At 39.9% G+C, this 20,470-nt stretch overlaps 1 protein-coding gene across 9 annotated transcripts in view; it reads right to left on the minus strand.

The window, feature by feature from the left end:
• The window catches only part of piezo2b (piezo-type mechanosensitive ion channel component 2b), a 107,067-nt gene that overhangs the window by 36,910 nt on the left and 49,687 nt on the right, over positions 1 to 20,470 (minus strand). For all 9 annotated transcript variants that reach the window (XM_079649238.1, XM_079649239.1, XM_079649236.1 and 6 more), the window contains 11 exons: positions 19,667 to 19,860; positions 18,211 to 18,359; positions 17,154 to 17,327; positions 11,057 to 11,325; positions 7,476 to 7,636; positions 6,433 to 6,609; positions 5,718 to 5,843; positions 5,325 to 5,525; positions 4,672 to 4,876; positions 3,527 to 3,628; positions 2,299 to 2,464 (listed from right to left, as the gene is read on the minus strand). In XM_079649238.1, coding sequence (XP_079505364.1) covers positions 2,299 to 2,464; positions 3,527 to 3,628; positions 4,672 to 4,876; positions 5,325 to 5,525; positions 5,718 to 5,843; positions 6,433 to 6,609; positions 7,476 to 7,636; positions 11,057 to 11,325; positions 17,154 to 17,327; positions 18,211 to 18,359; positions 19,667 to 19,860 — 1,924 coding nt within the window. The remainder of the gene's footprint in view (positions 1 to 2,298; positions 2,465 to 3,526; positions 3,629 to 4,671; positions 4,877 to 5,324; positions 5,526 to 5,717; positions 5,844 to 6,432; positions 6,610 to 7,475; positions 7,637 to 11,056; positions 11,326 to 17,153; positions 17,328 to 18,210; positions 18,360 to 19,666; positions 19,861 to 20,470) is intronic.

The raw sequence follows: 20,470 nt of genomic DNA on the forward strand, positions 1-20,470 counted from the left end.
CGATGCGTTGATGGGCCGGAATCGCTGAGTGAGTGTCCTTCTTCATCAGGGGGAGAAAATACCTTTTCCATACTTAAAAGCTATTTATTGAGTTAGAGTACAGGACAAAAGCGCCTGAGTCGCGGAGTGACGGACAGAGTGTTTTTGTGGATTATGGATTTCTCCCCCCACCCCGTATCCGTAATTGGATCCTGGAGGGAAACGATGGAATAAGTGCAGAGCTGCTGCGGCGCGGACAGACGGGCTGTACTGCTCTCTTCTCTCTACTAGGGGCTTGTTGATGGACACAGAGTGCGTTAATAAAAGACTTGTCCACTTTGCGCATCAAAACAGTGGAATGTGAAGAGCACATAATCAATGACTGTGGACAGGTCAGGATGCTCTCGCTGTCTTTCTGACTCGCTGTCTATTTCCCTGCCTCTCAAAGAAATCTCTCTTCACTCTTTTCATGAGAAAAGTCAGGATCCAGCTCTGAACTCAAATATGGGACAACAGCCAGACTTCTGTATATACAATGGGTCTCTCACTAAGCTACGGTCATCTGTCTCACCTATATTTGTCTAGGATAAAGGATTTGCTGAGAGAGTATGTTCTTATTCAGCACCACTCCACTTAGGATTGGTACAGCAACGCAGAAAGCAGCCAAGTATAACAGCAGTGTTCTCCTGAGTTAGCATCGGAGCAGCTCCACTGGAGAGGATCCTTATTAGTCCGACTTCTGAGGAGTATGATGCCTTTCTTTATACTTTTCTAAATGTACCCGACCAGGGAGGGAAATCAAACCTGCAGCTTGCTTCACTGCCTTTCACCCCATCACTCAACTCAAAGCACTAATTGATCATTTACATCAGTCACATCCTGGTTTGCAATAAATATTTCTCTTTTTTTTCTTTCTTGGGGCAGAAGAAACAAGTCATGAACCATAGACATTAACATTTTAAAGCTATGATAGGGTTAGAAAACAGATGTTTACTTACACATTCAGTCGTTTTGGAGAAATGTTATTATTGATTTGCATTCATGCTTGTATTCACATGATGAAATCCAGTATTTACTCTGTTTTAACGATCTTGTCTGGTCCCTACCAACTCCTGGAGGAAATATCTGGCACATTAGCTGCCAGATGTTCCACTATTTTCACCCGCTATTCACTAACTGTGTCCGTCTGCTGTTTGGTGTTGAGCATGTTCGGTACAGTGGATTCTAAATTTTTTGAATAAAAACAGCCACCTCTTTAATCTACCAAATAATACATTTTGTATCAGTGTATAATCTAGTAAACCTTAGACCTAAATAGACATCTCTGCATTGGTAGGAACAAATAACAAATATGGTGAAACTCTAAAGTTAGTGTTTTCCTTTTAAAAACGTATACAAAAAGTTTTACTCTACATAGAGACCACAAGCATTCACATCCATACAGTGGGATGTAACCCATATATTATACAAATACAAAACCTTCTTAATAGTGCTGCTTGTTTTGAACAAATGTCTCTTTTGACAAAATTGTAAGCATCTAACATCATTAAGGATCAATTTAACTGGCTACTTCACTTCCTCTCCATTTATGCATCTTGTCCCTCTTGGTGATGCCGGGCTCAAATGGCATTCAAACTATAAAATGTTTACTGGTACTGTAAAATCTAATATAAGTGAAATAAAAGTCTCGGATCAAGTGCCATAAACTTTACCAAAGTAGCTCTGATAGGAATAAAACGGAAACATACTTGCTCCACTTCCTGCTGCAGTAAATGTAGCTAAACATTGATGTACGTTTCTGTGCCTAGGGTGACCAAGCCAAATGTGGGATTACGTTTGTGCGGACAATGCGGGACATGTTAATGCTTTGCTAAGAGCTACTTTACAATTAAATATAATGTCTATCCAACTCTTAAAAATAAACATTTCTTTAGAAACTGTTAGCTTCTAAATATTATTTACAATGCTTTACAATGGTTTAATTGTTTGCACAAACTATGCAAGTGAAGTAATTAAAAATATCAATTTTGAATGGAATATTTTTCAACATTTTTATCATCAATAAATATTCTCGTGTTTTTGTGTCTGGGAATCTCCCTCCACCGGCTACACCCATAAGTAAATCAATATTTTCTGTTGATTGATTGACATCTGACACAGCTAATGGGGATAGCCCTCTCTTGTTTTCTCAACACCTTTGGATAAAAGCCAAGTTTTAGACGGGCGACTGTCAATCAAATGCGGGAAATCGGCTAAATGTGTGAGACAAATGACAAAAATGTCCACACAAAGCGGGACAACTGGTCACCCTATCTGTACCTGCAGTGGATGAAATCGGGGACGGGGTTGTGGACGCTGAAGGAGGCGGCGTCCAGATCTCTGCAGATCTCCACATTGTCTCCAGCCATGATGCGGACCGCCGCCTTGTTCTCATCCTCAAAGACCTGCCTCTGGAGCGAGGCACACAGCAGCAGCATGAAGTCATCTGGAGAAGCAGAGAGGAGACATTTCACTCGTGGGGAAAATCTTGGTCGTAATAATACAAGAAACTTTAAAAGTTCCCTATCATACTGTTTTTCATCAATACATTACAGGTCTCAGATATATACAAACATGTCTCTGAAGTGTTTTGCTCCAAACACCAAACAGATCATTGCAGCATTACCCACAATCCCCTCTGTTTCAGCCCTGTTTCAAAAGTGCTGATTCTCTGTCTGTTACTTTAGATGAAAATAAGGAGCCCCTCCCCACGCCCCTCTGAGAGATATTTGGTTAAAAAGAACACAATGGTGCTCTAGGAGGAGATTCAGGTGATAAGGGGGGGGGGGTTACCTTGGTTGGTGATTGGCTAATAGTTACACAAGCCAAAACATCGTTATGACATCATAAAGTGGCCGAAATCTGATCAGCTCATTTTCAGACAGGTTTTTTTATATAAATGGATCAGGACAAAAAGAGAGAGAATCTTTGTTCCTGAAACTTTCAGAGTCTCTTTCCACAGATATATATTGTTGATGTAGAAGAGACATGAACAAGTGGATTTTGCATAATAGGTGACCTTTAATGACAATTGTTATTATTACCTGTGATGAGGATAGAAGGTTTAAAAAATAGATTACTACTGAGTTTCTTCAGAATTTCTGTGATTGAAGACACAATCTCTGAGATTAACAAATGTACGCAAAATAAACTTTTTTAGCAACCACATGGCTTCACTTTGCTGACTTGGATCAACATCACACCACAGAAGCCCCTGATACATTTACATTTTAGTGAGGAGGTGCAACAGTATGGAAACTGGTTATATAACGGCGTCCGTGGTGTTATGAGGGTTATCACACCTTGTAATGTTAAGCGATGTGGTACCTTAACAAAAAGGTGTTTTTTTCCTCCTAGATTTATGGAGTTTTAAATTCGCCTAAATTCAAAGCATTCATCCAAGTTATTTTCTCTGAATATTACCCAATTTGTAATAATTTATTTAACCTACAATGGCCCTTATACACATTCGCAATAACCACTACACATCTATAAGTGAAGAACCTACAGATGAGGAACGATGGATTAGGCGGGGTGCGGAAATCTGGAACATAGAGCCACTTGACCACATTGGAGTCAGTCGTAGAGTTGGGAAACCTCCAGGGATAGTCTGAAATAAAAACATACGCCATTATCATCGGACATATAGGATTTATGATTGTGGATCACTTTAAAAGAATGGCATTTGTGACAATTAAAGCTTTGACATTGAAACAACAGATGACGCTTCACAAATGCAGAGGAGCCTTTCGCCTTTTATGCACTAAATAATGGCTCCATTGACTGTAAAATGCTCGGTTGATTGATAGGGACAATAGTCTTTGATTGTGTCCTGATATCAAAGCAATAAGTACAATCTGGCCTTGTTGTTCACACCAGGGTTTCCGCTAGGATTTTTTCTCGCTGGTCAAATGTCCGGACAGAATTTATTTTACCGGACAAATTTGAAACTTACCGGTCATGTTTCAATAATAATAAGAAGAATTGTGTAGCAGAGTTTCCGTTAGCAGGTAATTACAGGACTATGACCGGATATGCTGATGTTTAAAACTCAGTTAATGGGGTTCATTTTTATATTGCTTCAGTTTATAATCGTAACACATCGAAAAATTCAGATTCATTTTTCAATAAATGATACGCTACAACAAACAACATAATTATTACATTCAAACAAACTACTTGTAGTAGATGAAGTACATTATTCAAAAGTTTACATTAACTTTGGATAATAACACGGGAGAAACGGATCCTCTCCTTTCCTCTCTCTCTTTCTCTCTCTCCTGACAGCCCGTCAGTTTCCCATGCAGCGCGCTAAACAGAGGACGGGGCTTCAGGTGATAATGCAGAGCTGCGTGTCTCCGTCAGACTCAGCAGCTGATCAGATCTCTGATCTCTCGCGTGCAGTTATACTTCCCTCGCGTTTATGTCCATATCGATCAGTTCCAGCTCTCCTGATCTGCCTTTATAGAGAGCACCTATCAAACTATTAAGAGTGAATATCGGCCGATAATGACTGGCGGCCAATCGATCGGAGCATCCCTAATTATTACTGGACATTTTGACCGGCAGGTTTTGAATTGACCGGTTTTTAATACATTTTATAAGCTAAAAAACGGTAATTACCGACTAACGGAAACCCTGGTTCACACAAACCTTTGCAGGCTGCCGGCGGGATCCCAATGCAGATAAAGTACTGGAAGGTCAGCATGACGACGAGGAAGAAGCAATATTTGGGCCAGATCTCAGCGATGGCTTTCCTCCTGCGTCTGTACATGACTGTAATCAGGGCGAAGGCGTGAAGCATGGCGTAGAAGTCCATCCGCTGCCCGATGACATTGACCACGAGCAGCAGGCACGTCTGAGGCAAACACACAAGGAATACAAACATTAAGGGTTGTTTTCAAAAGAGGATATATTTTGCACATGTTCAGGTCCAAATTTGTATTTTGTGCTTCTCTCTTTCCACCCACTCTGTCTGAAACCAGAGCCCAGTTTTCTCTGATTGGTCAACCACTTGGAGATGTCCCGCCCCTTAGCCTATCACGTACAATGTGTTGGAGCGCTAGCCAATGAACGCGGGAGTGTTACTTAGTGATGTAACTTTGTTAAGGAAGTAAACAAAGGAGTCCAATTGAGGCAGATTGGGGAGTGTGTGGGAGAGAAACTCCCTCTGGAGGGGACTTTGGGAACATGTTAGCCTTTGTAGACCATTTACATGCACACAAACCTATACAACACACTACAGAAGAGGGAAAACCCCAAAAAGGAAAATAGGGCCTCGTTAAGCTCTTTTCATTTGTATTTACCTCAAGTCCAAACTTGTAGAAGAAGTAGTTGATGAAGTATTTGATGAAGCGGATGATGCCGATGTCCAGGTGTTGCCGTGTGATATCATGGAAGATGATCTGGGCGGCGGGAGGCGACAGCTTGTTCCTCAGTCTGAAATATCCCTGATGGCGATAGATGGTCACCTCGAACGCTAACAGAGCTAGCATCATGAGGTTGTCCTGCACAGATGGAGAGAGTATCTTTAAATGTGTTGTTCTAATGTGAAAAATACATTCTTATTGATAGTTATTTTCTTTTGTCTCTGCTTGCATTGCATTTGATATTGAGGTAATCCAAAAGTAACGGAAATATGGTTACATTACTTTAATTTTTAGATATCTTTTTGGTTGTGCTTGGTTTGTTCTCCTCACCCTGAGGTAGCCCAGCAGGTCGTCAGATTTCTGCAGGCCGACCCAGTTGGCTGGATCCACCGCACTCTTATACAGCACAGAATTCTTCTTCATGTCATCCTTCTGGACTTCTGAGTAGTCTTCTGGCTGTGGACAGAACATATCATTGTATATATGAAGTAAAAGTGTAAGGATAGTCAGGATAAGGGCTGTACTGAGTCATTTGAAGCAGCAATTATTTTAGATTCTACACCAACATTTACACAAAAATTCTCTGGCATGTCAATTACTTTTGTTTAAACCTGGCATTTCTGCACAGTTTCATTTAAAGCTATAATAATATAACTAGTGTTAAAATATTTGTCGTGAATTCAATCATTGAGTGTTGTCTATTTATTTTTTAAAGTCAGCATTTGTTAAACACAGATCACAAAATGTTTTTTATATAACAAATGATACCTTTTTAATACACTTATTTTCAAAATAAAGCACGTATGATTATACAAAAGTTAAATTGAAGAAAAAAGATGATTAAAAAAGTGTAATAACTTGATTAATTACTTTATTGAAATTTGTTTCACGTTTTTTTTTTTTTTTTTAGGGTGTCCTGAAACCTAGGAAAAGATTGAAAGCCTCAAATATGAATAAAATGAGACATTTAGGACAGCCCTTGTAAGGATATGATCTATGTTGTGTAAATATGAATGGAAAAAAAAAGCAATTTCTTTATAATCACCATCGAACAGTTCGTCGAGTGTTTTATGGGTTCTACGAATTCGAGCTGGTACATCATTTTACACACGATGATGACACACGTCCAGACCGTGCAAACGCTGGAGGCGAGCGGCCGGTACTGGCAGTACGGCAGCGCGACGGCCCAGGACGCCAGAAACACGTAGTTGAACAAAGAAACCTGAAAAAGAGACAATGCATGCAATGAGGACAGGAAAAAAAGAATAAATCCTTTTCTAATTACATTTCCTCCTTTTCCTTTCCTTGCTACACAAACTAGCGTTGTATTGAGTTGTTTCATGTATTATAAGCATGTGATTCATAATTACTGTAGGTAAGAAGTGCTTGAATACACTTACACATCCCTTTACCCAAAAAATAAACTGGAGAAAAGAAGTGAAGAACATTTTGAGGAAAATCCAAATGCACTCGTAAAAATTGAGGTCAGGAACTATGAATAAAATATCATTACAATACATAAATATAAGTCTATAAAAGTCAGTTTTAATGAGAATGTAAAAGCCCAAGCAGCTTATCCAAGTTCAAGGCTTCATTCAGAGAGAGTTGATGGCAAGAAATCTGCGGTGCAACTCTTTAACCAATCCTGGTTTATTCCCTATTGGTTCCAGTTGCCTCTGTGTTGTTATTTTTTACAGCATAGGAGCAATAAAATCTACCAAGGAAATGTGAGCAATGCTAACTGTGGGTATTTGTGATAGGAAATGTAATAGCTTTTTGACTCAGAACTGTATGAAATGACAGTGTAATTTACTTACAAACAAATAGAAATAGCCTCAGGAAACCGCTGGTATGCAACGTGAAAACTGGCAGTGTAGCATGTGGCACAATTTTAACGAGAGAAACATTTCAAAGGGCCCTAACGTCAAAGGCACTGCCACCTTGTTAACCTCAGCTTTTTAACAGCTAGAAAGCGCCCAAATCCGAGAATCTGAGCCTGCAAATTGGCTCGTATTGGGCGTATAACACCTCTGCTTTATAGCTTAGATATAGAGCCTTGTTTTAAAGTGTAATGTCAAGCTTTCTTACATCTTTGACGGCGACCAGCACGATGTAGCAGGACACGATCTTGATGATGTGGATCTCCAGTAACCACCAGATGAACAGCTGCAGTTTGTGGAAATACTCCAGGAACTTCAGGAAGAGCACCGTCAGCCGGTCGACCACAAGGTGCCATTTATTCTTCAGATCTGAAAGAGAGAAGAGTGACTGAGTAGGTGCAAATGTGAAGAGTTTCCAGGTTTCATCTCTTCACTACTGTGGGGGAAACTTCTGAAGTAATTGGAAACAGGACTCAGAGAGACACGAGGAGAGCGGGAGCTTTGATGGCAAACACTGACGGTTTATTTGGAGCCACGTCCGGAGAATTCTCAAGACATGTCACGGGCCACGGTTTGACCTCACGGATGAGATGCCACAATCAATTCTGAAGAACCCTCCTGTAGTTCCAGGTTTGAACTAGTTTCAACATTCTTCAATAGATAGACTAAACAGCTGGTGAAACCGAATCACATTTGTTGTCGCGGGGTCATCTACACCCCGAGAAGGATGTGTTCCAGGTGTCCCACAACAATAACTATCTCCGACCGAAAGTTGCCCGGTCATAAACTGGTAACAACAACAAAATGCTAGGGCAGCCCCTCCTTAAGGGAGATAGCGGCTGCCCAAGGCTGGGCATCTGCGTCAGAGGGCAAAAGGTAAACATGCATACAGAATTATTCCCTGACAATTACAGCTGTGCAGTCTGTCTCTGTTTGAACAGTACTGATATTTTGCTTACGTAGCTTTTAAAACAGCAACCCCAGCTGGAGCAGAATCTCTTTTTGCACTTCAGGAACAGGTCTTATTTTTGTTAGTATATCTTATTTAAAAAACACTGTCCTGCTGCCATGGAAATGTTTTAAACCACTGGGTAAAGATGGACCCTAATAAATGCACTTTTCCAGTCCTATGTTTTATTAGTATATTGATGTATTTGCAGAAAGGCTGAGTAGCAATTCCATTGAAACACAAACTGTACCTCATAAACATTCAAATTCAGCAAACATTTAGAGGTTGTCGAAACGTTTTTAAATGTGGTTATGATTAATTGTAAATGCAAACAAACGTATAATCTATTAGCCCAGCAACAGATACAAAAATCTGTCATTCTAGTTCCCTAACTTTGTCTAATTTTTCATTATCGGTTGTAGTAAACAAAATATCATTGGGATTTAGGGGAATACTTTGTTTCAGTCTTACAAATCATTTCCAGTCAAATACTGAAATGTATCCAGCAAACTATTTCTTATTGAGTGTGTTCAATTAGTGGAACCGATGTGCAAGACAATCTGGATTTTAGTGAGGGAAAGCTACATTTTGATATGTACAACATTTTATTGAGCAAAGTTAACAGCTAAACATATGTTTCAGATATATTGTGAAACTGTAAAATGTTTGTTTATGTAATTTTTCCCCATATGTCTCGATGTATGGCAACACCTTAAATATGTGTTTTACAAGCTATTTCTAAACTGTTGCTTTAATTACCTGAGAATTCAGCCTTAATATTCTCACAAAGGATATTAAAACTCCAGCTATAGTTTGGTTATGTGTTTCTCCAAAGGATATATTATCTCAGGTTTTAATAGAGCCCTCATTGTTTGGATAAGAAAACACTGAGAGGGCATATACTGTAGCTCGCATAGCTTGCACCTCATTATAAATGGAGAGGCCCTGCAGGGTTGTTTTTTATCACCTATTTTATTTTCTGTGTATATAAACAACATTTTAATTTAAGAGCAGTGTGACGGTCTGCGTAAATATGCTAATGGTGTAGCGCTAGTTGGCTCCAGCAGGGCGATGTAATGGATGAAAGTGACCACTTGAGCTACGCTCTGTGTCAGCAGGGGAAACAGGAGGTAAATCTTACTGAACCCAAAAATCTGCAGAACAACAGATTTTTACAGCTTTCCTCGGGATGATTAACGGCCGGCTGGTGGAGAGTGCAGGCGGCGGATACTTGGACAGCACACTGAGTCTAAGAGAGACTTTAAAGAGTGTATGCAACATATGTCTTCTGAGCAGACTGAAGAGCAGAAACAGATCTGAAAGAAAAACATCTCTACGCTCCTGACAGTGTAGCTGGCACCGCTACATATCAGCACATGTGAGTCTCAGCTGTAAACACAACGAGAGGAGGAGGCATGGAGGAAAGCTTTCATACACTTTGAAATAAAACCCATGAGAAGTGTACAAGTACAAGACTCTCTGGATGAGAAGTTTTATGACCGCCGACAAGGAAGTTGTGTTTTCAGTCTGACCGTGTGTGTGTCAGCGGGATTATGGGAAAAACTACTACTGCAATTCTTTATGATAATAAATGGAAGGATGTATCATGGGCCAAGGAAGAAACCCTTTTGGAGCAGAGCCAAATGACACAGAGGATACAAACAAAATTCTTCTTGTCTGTTAACAATATGAGATGCGGCAATTTCCCTGCATTCATATGGTGTTGGAATAAACCGTAGCTGAAAAACAAGTTCCCGACTTAGAAATTCATATAAACTACCGCCTCAAAGAGAACAGCAATTCAGTGTTGTGTTGTTTAAATGCTTTAAATACGACACATCCTCTGTAATGTCCTTGTTCTTTCCATATTAGTTTGTGAACACACGGGAAACGACAGCCTAACTCAGGAAACGGGACCATCCGAGGAGCATGTGAATGCACCGTTGGCCTTGGCAGAGGTCTGTGCCCTACAAGTGCTATCGTAGTTCTCATATGATTTGCTTTGATATTTCATGTTTTTCAGAGGAACTTGAAAACACATTTTAGAAACACTGGATACATTCCTCAAGATGTAACCAAGTTTTTATTGTTTATCTCTTGTTCTTCTTATAATGATAATTAGTGTTAAAATGACACTGAAGATAAAAGGGAAGACAGTATCAGTCCTAACGTGGTTCTTCGGTGTGTTACTGGAGTACTTCCATCTGTCAAACGGTCCAGGACAATAAAATCACACACCAATAGACTGAGGTACAGCTTCTATCTGACACACACACACACACACACACACACACACACACACACACACACACACACACACACACACACACACACACACACACACACACACACACACACACACACACACACACACACACACACACACACACACACACACACACACACACACACACACACACACACACACACACACACACACACACACACACACACACACACACACACACACACACACACGTAAATATGCACATTGACCTCTCGTTGCACTGTCATCGCTCTGCTTTTACCACTCTTATATATTTATTGTGTACACGAGGAGTTGTGTGGCGCAGTGGATAGAGCCTTGGTGTTGGGATCAGGGGGTTACAGGTTCAAACCCCTCTGCTGTCAGCATGTCGTTGTGTCCCTGAGACACTTCACCCCAAATTGCTCCTGTGGGGATTGCCCACAGTATTGAGTATGTAAGTCGCTTTGGATAAAAGCATCTAACAAGTAACATGTAATGTATTGTATCTATTTTTTACTGCAGTGAGAGTTGCCAAAGAAATTATGTTGTACTTTGTATGATGACAATAAAGATATATCCTATTCTATTCTACCTGAGCTCTGCTCGGTGCTCGGCTCCGGCTCGGTTCCCGCGCTGCAGTGCCGGCTCTCGTCTGTGCTCGACTGCCGGTTGTCGGAGAAAGTCCTTGGTTTCTCTCCAGTCATGTCGGTGTCGTCCATCACCACCAGGACCTTCTCCTTCTCCCCCCTCCACTCCCCCTGGTCCTCCTCCTGCTGCGGCTCCTCTCTGGATATCGTGGCCTCCACAGAGCTGGCGCTGAGCATGGTGAGGTCCGCCAGGCTGCCGTCCTGGTGCACCAGTCTGAAGACAGGTGGAGAAGTTATTACAAACACACACACGCATGCAGACTCACACATACATATTTGTATCTCTACACTTATGAGGACCTTGAATGACTGACTGAATGTCTTTAACCTGCTTACCTGACGTTAAACTGTATGTATAAGCAAGCCATTTTCCACCATTCAATGGCTACTCTGGAACCACAACATATTCTATTAATAAATGAAATAAATTAGAAACTGATCAAATGACTGCTGTTGAGATTTGGCCTATTATTTGAACGTTGAGACCCCTTCCTATACTTTCTTAGCAGTTGTAAAAACCTTTAACCAGGACTTACTTTTTAAAAGTTTTACGGTAAATGTAGGAGTGTCAAACTCAATTTCATCGCGGGCCACATTAGAATTATGGTTGCACTCAAAAGGGCCGGTGGTAACTTTAAGACTATATAAATATATACATAGATAAATATACATAATATATATAAAATAATGTACTATTTAACAATATTGCCTCTGCATTAGATTATTATCTGATAACTTCATAATTAACTACGTCTGAAAGCAGAGGTCTAGGGAAAATAATTGTAAGTAATTGCAAGTCTCTTCAGTGCGCATCTCACAAAATGAGATGCATTGTGGGACATGTAGTTTTCCTTGCAACGTGCTCCTGTAAAGCGGCACGTAACCTTATAATAAACTGATTATATTCTTTGCAAGCTCTTGTGGGCCACATAAAATGAAGTCGCGGGCCAGATTTGGCCTCCGGGCCTTGAGTTTGACACCACTGTGTTAAGCTTTTTAGAGACAGTGGAGAGACAATGTTCGCCTGACTTGCCATAACCCAAAGCTTTTTTTTCATGCAACCTTTGACTTCATGTAAAATACACGTCTTAAATATATATCCTTTCACTAAGTAAAATACTTTTAATTGAAGTTACCTCAAATACATTTTCTCGAGGATTTGTATTTTAGAAATAAGTCTCTTAAGTCAATTAGGTAATAAAATATCCTTTGGATATTTGCATTTGGCCACACAGTTTGTTTCTCATAAGATATGATCATAAAACACACCTGCAATTAATGCTTATGGCCGAAAGGGGCCGCCAAAAAAAAGTCAACAGACATTGGTAACCTGAAATAAATGAACCTTAGAAAGCAACCTGGAATTGATCCTCACAGTATACAGCAATGTGACTATATCAGTCCTACATAATGTATGTATAGACATTATTTATCATGTTCTTTTCCCTTACATCGCTATTTTTTTTGAAGGCATTCTGTCCTCATAAGCATACAAATACAACACACATTAATACACAAGGTCCAATTGATTGTCAAATTACTCTGATGCAAATGTTTGGATGGGAATCTGCTGCTGTGTGTCCGCTGACTGGAAACAGAGCGGCGTTTCATCAGGCATTGCAATCAATAAGCAGTGCACATTCATTTGGCATTCTTTAAACGTTGTTTGTTTTTAATGTCTGAGGGAGTTTTCTTCTTGCACAAGAATAATGGTAGGAGCTAAAAGGAGGCAACCCTTTAAAAATCTTCTCAGGCAATGTAGCAAGCTCCTGGGTCGGGTTTGACTTGCATGAACCGGCCGCATATCAAGGCAGACATTTCATTATCCTGTGGTCACACTTACTTGCTCTTTGGAGGGGGAATTTTTTGCTTGATGCTGCTCAGGACAATAAAGTTACACAGATGAACAGTGAGGAGACAAAACCAACAAAGGAAGGCTGACACTAACACTTGACATCACCTCAAACATCCACATGGTTTTATTAAAAATGCATAAAAAGGGGCCAAAAAGGCTCATGTGGTTCGGGGTAGGCGAGCTTTTTCAGGAAGGGGGTAATTTTCTGGGATTCAGTGCAGAAAAGTGGGTGTGTTGCAAGACACTGGAAGGGAAGAATAGTTATTTTAGAATCAAACATGCTTGTTTGACAGTTTCTTTTGGAGAGAAGTAGAAGGGAAAAGGCTGGGCTTGGGTCTGGAGGGGGGTTAAAGATCCAGGAAGATGAAGAGAACCCATGAAGAGAAGGCTACAGGCAAAATAATAATATACACAACCTGAAAACAAACACCATTCATGTCAGTAAATACCAAAACTCTAGGAGTATAAATGTATCATTGCCACAAAAAGGACAAAAAGGGTCACAGGGATAAGTCAGAGTGAGGGGGAAAAGGACGTTTTGCAACAGGAAGAGGAAGTTGAGACTCAGAGGTGAACTGGGATGGTGATGGATGCCACAGAAAGCGAGCAGGTACCCACCTATCCATGATCAGATAGACACGGCCATTGACTTTAGCGTGGCTGTGTAAAAACAAGGTGTCAGAAGAGAGGAGAGATGGCAGCAGGTTTACAGAGAGAAGTAGAGACGAGCTGAGCGAGCGGTGGCGAAAACAATGAGATGCACAACAACACGGATAAAGTTAAATTGAAAATGTGAATGCACACAGAGCGGCAACAACAGATGAGTGACAAAGATCAGTGGTTACGATGGGTGTTTAGCAGTTAGTGTGATTATCCAGAATAGTGTGAGATGAAAAGGGATGAGTGTTTTCACTATTCACGCTCAACTGTTACCATGAATATAATGGAGAAAGATGAGGAATGGGCTTTGTTTATCAACTTTCAGTGGACTTATGTTATAATTCAGTCCGATCCTATCATGTATTTTTACAATTGCGTCATAGAGGGAAGCAGATGTTTTCCTAAGAGATTTCAATGGCCTTTGGCTGCATGTGTTGCACACTTTATTGTGTTTTAGATGATGAGAGATTTTATACAAATGGAAGAATTCCTTTTTTTTTATCTTTGAAAAGTCCTGAACATCCATTACTACTGGTTCCTTTAAAAGGTATTTCCATGATCAGTAAAAGCTCTTATAACTGTAAGAAATTAAAATCAATGTTTAATGACGTAATTTAGTTTAAACATAGAGTAAGCTTAAAACTGTTTTATTCTGAAAACATTTCCGGTTGGCATTGGCTTGTGGCTAACGTTGTTGCTAAAGTTGATTTTGAAAAGCTTTACTGGAAGAAGTCTCCGTTTATCAACAGTGACGTCACTTCCGGCTTTACGTTAACAACGATTACAGCCGTTAAAATTCATTAAATAAAAATGGATGAAAGGGTGTATGAGGAGAAAAGGCGTGTGGAGTTATACAATGACCACACAACGTCTATATCCTCTGTTTTACGCGATATCGGACATAGAAGAAAGAGATGGGAGGACCCCCGACATCACGGCGGCCATTAAGAGGAGGGGTCACGGATGAGATATGCAGGCCCCGGGCCTTTCTCACTTCTCTTATTTTTCATTTCCTCGTTCCTCGGTCTCGGTCTCACCGGAAGTTGATTTGTCTGCGCCATCTTGAGTAGCGTCCCAATGGCCTTATTTTTATCAGAGGAGCGAGGAGCGATAATGGAGGAGCGATAATCGAGGAACCACCAGACCCCTTACTGTGTATCGCTCACTGATTGGACGATGCAGTGCATGCACTGATGTGATGCTTCTTGAAATGAGAGCAGTTTCCCAGCGGAGTGAAGAAAATACATGAACCTCACGGGAGTCACTCCTCAGTTTATACCGTCTTTTGTGTCAATTAATGTATAATTTAGTTACAAATATGTGATATACTGTATCTGAACAACAAGGTGGTCAAAAATCATTTTATTCATTTTTTGGAAACATTTTCATGATCGCTTTTTTCGTTTTACATTTTCATTTATTATCATTTCCATTCAGTCAGTCATTAAGTGCTATTTAAAATGTTAATTTGCTACATATCCACACCAACAAACAAAGTGTGCAATCCAATGAATGTTAATCTCTTTTTCTTCTCTCAATTATTTTATTTATTTTGTGTACTCAATATCAATCAAACTATTGTTCGTTTATACATTTTAAGAATGGCGTTTATATTTTTTGAGAATGAGTTCTTATTTTATTTTTTATTTATTTGGGTTAACAGATTATACAAATGTTTGTGTCAGTAAATGTGTACTAACAGAGGCGGGGGTGTGTGCGGAAATAACGGGGACAGAGCTGGCTGCTGTCAGACGATCAGCTGTGCAGCGTCATCACAAACGGACGTCGCTTCACGACGCTCCAGAGGAAAGGACGTCCCATTGCTCTTAAAACTCATTTCCCTGCTTCTCGTGGTTTCCTTGCGTCCCTCCATGCTTCCCTGGTGGGAGGGACTAGTCACAGGGAAACGACACAAGTGAGGGACGCAAGGAATCCATTTAACCGAAGTGAGAAAGGCCCCCCCATCTCAGGTCGACTATTTTCATTTCCTCACTCCTCGGTCTCTCCGGAAGTTGATTTGTCTGCGCCATCTTGAGTACCGTCCCATAGCTCTTATTTCTGCCGGAGGACCGAGGATCGAGGAGCGATATTGGAGGAGCGATAATCGAGGAACCACCAGACCATCCTCCGATGAAATCCTCAGATACTCGCCCCGCCCCCTTACTGTGTATCGCTCACTGTTTGGATGATGCAGCGCATGAACTGATCTCATGCTTCTTGACATGAGAGCCGTTTCCCAGCGGAGTTAAGAAAATAAATGAAACTCACGGGAGTCACTCCTCAGTTTATAATGTGTTTTGTTTCAATTAATGTATAATTTAGTTACAAATATGTGATATATCTGAACAACAAAGTGGTCAAAAATCATTTAATTCATTTATTGGAAACATTTTCATGATCGCTTTTTTCGTTTTACATTTTCATTTATTGTCATTTCCATTCAGTCAGTCCTTAAGTGCTATTAAAATGTTAATGTGCTACATATCCACACAAACAAACAAAGTGTGCAATCCAATGAATGTTAACCTCACTGGGTTTTGATAGATAATATATATCTTTTTCTTCTCTCAATTATTTTATTTCTATTGTGCACTCTAATCAATATTAATCAAACTATTGTTCGTTTATATATTTTAAGAATGGCGTTTATCTTTTTTGAGAATGAGTTCTTATTTGATTTATAGGGGTCTACAACAGATGATACAAATGTTTGTGTCAGTAAATGTGTGGCAGGGGTGTTTGTGAAAACAACGGGGACAGAGCTGCTGTCAGACGAACAGCTGTGCGGCGTCATCACAAACGGACGTCGCTTCACGTGACGCTCCGGAGGAAAGGACGTCCCATTGCTCTTAAAACTCATTTCCCTGCTTCTCGTGGTTTCCTTGCGTCTCTCCGTACTTCCCTGGTGGGAGGGACTAGACGCAGTAGCACTTGAAATGTTTGGCTCTATGAAACCTGATGTACTTATATGATTCTGTTTTCCTCAAGTTTGTATCTTCCTGGTGGAATGTACTTATTGTAAGTTGCTTTGGTTAAAAGCGTCAGCTAAATACAATGTAATGTAATGAAACGTGAGGGAAGCAAGGATTTCATTTAACCGACCTGAGACGGGGCCATAGATAGGTGGCGAGTCTTGTTCGCTCTCTTTCCACCGTAACCACTTCGAGGCAACAGCTGATGTCTCCACTACTCCTCTGTTTGTTTCATTACCACGCTACTTAATTAAAGTACCAAATTCAACCTTTTCATCAGTCTCTTTATTTTAACTTCTCTCCTGGACGCGGGAACAACGAACACAATCCAACATAACCATCTGATTGAGAAACAGTCATAAAGAGATCAAACCAATGGCCTACTTCTGAACACCAATGTATAATAAAATATAAAGCGACTATAAGAACTGATTGATTATTAGCCTGTGGGGCTATTTTACTTCGCTGTATGAACCTATACCAACCAGTTACAAAAGAAAAGTCAACTTCTCAATGAGTTTGTGCACCTAACGTAACAAACGTAACGCGTCTCACCTGTAGATCGTGCTCTCCTCTTTAGCCAAGACAGCCTGGAGGTCTGTGAGCTGCAGGAAGCGGTCGTGGAAGTAGTGCATGTGGAGAATACACACCAGCAGGAAGGACGTGGGAGTAAAAATCCTGGTGAACAGAACGGTCAGTTTGAACTGCTCAAGGCCGAGGTCCTTCAAGCTGCATGATGGGAAAAAAAATAGAGGAAACAGGAGAAAACATATGAGCTTATATCAGTTTTTGCAGTATATGTGAGTAAAACTTCTCATTAATGAATGCTTTCAAATGATTGATGACAAAAGGTAAACAAAAGAAGGTTAATAAAACAAATAAAAATACTCTCAATAATGAAAGTTTATAAAGAGAATGAACATGTTGTCATTGCCGGATGATATACAATAGGGGTTTCTGTAGTGCTACTCTTATAATATACAATTACCCATAACCTTGTAAAATACCATGTGCAGAAAAATGAAAAAAGACTGGGCTAAGAAATCTGCTTATCACCTTTTGCTTCACTTACCTAAACTTGTTTGAACTGAAGACACCTACAGTAGTTCATACAACGTATTCTTGGTTATAGCGTTTTACATGAATTAGGGCAACAAAAAAAGACATGCTGTTGGGGAAGGGGGTAATACACTGGCATAAAATCTGAATTTCTGACATTTAAGTCAGAAATATCCAAGTAAAATAACTTGGATATTCTCTGAAATGCAATTGGGGATATTTACAATAAAATAAACCCTAAAAAAATGTCAAGAAAAAACTAATTCTTCTTTTTTTTCTCATGAATTTGTGAATTTTTGAATCTTTGGAATTTGCATAACTGAGTTTATTGTATTTTGCAGGAAGTGCTTTCTGTTCTCACCTTCTCACCATGAAAAATGTTTCAAACCACTAACATTTGAGAGCGGAGGACAGTCTTTAAAACGTTGTGTGTTGGAGCTACTAACAGAATATGAAATTCCCTGAAATGTTATTCTACTGTATGTCACTGTGTTTATTTTATAACATTCAAATATCAGTGTGCCTATAATTAAGGTTATTCTGAGGAGCTCACTGTTCTTTATTCACTCCCACCCGATCTGTCCAGAAAGGCAGGGAGATGTTGAACTGGAAGGTGTAGACCAGTGTGAGGACGAGCATGGTGTATATCACCACCGACATCCAGAAGTACTTCAGGATCCTCCGCCACCACTCATAGTGCACCTAAACAGGAGTAATTGTGATTATCGGGGTGATGAATTCTCAGAAGTTAACAGCTTTAATGCACGAAATGTATCACAGAAAACATCTGGATGTAGGGTTACTGCTTTGTTTTGACTCCAGTAGAGTTATAAAAGCGTTGTGAATACAGGGTGGATTATGTACACACATTTTTTATGGCATACTAAAAATGTCAGCAGCTTCTGTAATTGGGAAATTTAATTTTTGGAAACGTTACAGTGTTCCTATCCATAATTCAAACTTGTAATACCAAGATGCTTGTTATTTACACATTCCGTAGTAAAACCCCACTTTGTTTTCAAAGGACTTATAAGATAAAGATTTTAGGAAATGAAAGAGACTTTTTGGAAGTGTGTAGGGTATATTTGAAAATGTGTTAAGGTCAGACAGATCAGAACGTTTTTTAAGGATTTAAATAAACATCTTATCGGTTTTAATTTGTGCGCTTGAATTAGAAGATACAGAGTGTGTTTAAAGGTCTCCTATTATAGTATGCTATTTTTAGGCATATATTATGGGTCTCAGATAAATACAAATATATAATGAACATGTCTATAATGTGTTTTGCTCAAAATACCAAACAGATCATGCATTTTAGACATCCCTCATATCCCTCTGTTCCAGCCCTGTTAGAGAAACGCGGATTTGGGGTCCTTACCTTGAAAAGAAAAGGGGAGCTTGTGCCTGCTCAGAATTCTACGGAGATACAGCTAAATGCTGCCGTGATTAAATGCCATACCATGTTCTAAACCACATCAAGGATTATTTCTGAAACAGTATGGAGCTCAAAGGCTTTCTCTCTTGCCGGTTATACCACAAGGCGAGTTCCTTTTTTTATTTCCTGCTTTTTTACACATACTCTCTCCAGTACAGGTTAGCTCTGAGTGTTAGCGATGCTAATGTAAACACCGACCATATTACGTCGGGTATTGTTTCTGATAGCAACTTTCTGATAGGGCCGTGGGTGTAAAGCCAACCCACATTTCCGATATTACATCATAGCGGACGCAAATCTGGATCAGCTCCGTTGTGGCCCCGTTTTTAGAGATTTGGGTATGGAGGAAAAGAAAGAGGGTTTTATTTTTCTGACACTTTGTGAGTTCCCTGACGCACCGGGGACACATATTCATGTATAAAAGACATCAAAAAGTGCTTTTTGCATGATAGGTCCCCTTTAAATGATGTGGACAAAATGTTGCACAGTGAAGATAACTAGGTTTTGTATAGCGTGTTGAGTATCACAAGGAACATTTCCATCTAGTTGCATGTGTACAGGTGTGTTTTGTTACCTGGTAGAGCGCCACGCAGGAGAGGAACATCATCATGTAGATGATCTTGTACATGACGATGGTTCCCTCGAAGCTGACTAAGAAGAACATTCCCCCGCAGATGTAGATCCAGTATTTGATCAGCAGAGCCATGACCATGCTGCCCAGCACGTGCATGATGTCCTGCTCCCCTCCCTCCTCAGACTCCTCTTCCTCTATAAAACACAGCAGCCAATCAGAAAAATATGCACTGCCCTACTGACTAACTTCAGACCTTCCTAAATAACCTGCATTCACACAAACTGGAACATACACATTGTAAAAACTAAATTTGACAAAAATGTTTTTATGATTTCTAACACTTTACTTTAATCCACCCTTTTTGGCTTTTGCAAGCACAAGATAAACATTACAGTAAATTGATGGTTTGTAACACACTATAACAGGGGTGTCAAACTCAATTTCATCGCGGGCCACATTAGAATTATGGTTGCACTCAAAGGGCCGGTGGTAACTTTAAGACTATATCGATAATATACATAGATAAATATACATAATATATATAAAATAATGTATTATTTTACATTATTTCCTCTGCATTGGATTATTATCTAGGGTAATAACTTCATAATTAACTATGTCTGAAAGCAGAAGTCTAGGGCAAATAATTGCAAGTAATTGCAAGTCTCTTCAGTGCGCATCTCACAAAATGAGATGCATTGTGGGACATGTAGTTTATGGGCAACGTGCTCCTGTAAAGAGGCACGTAACCTTATAATAAACTGATTATATTATTTGCGAGCTCTTATAGGCCACTTAAAATGA

The sequence above is a fragment of the Notothenia rossii genome, assembly GCF_949606895.1.
Source record: "Notothenia rossii genome assembly, chromosome: 9".
Taxonomy (NCBI): Eukaryota; Metazoa; Chordata; class Actinopteri; order Perciformes; family Nototheniidae; genus Notothenia; species Notothenia rossii.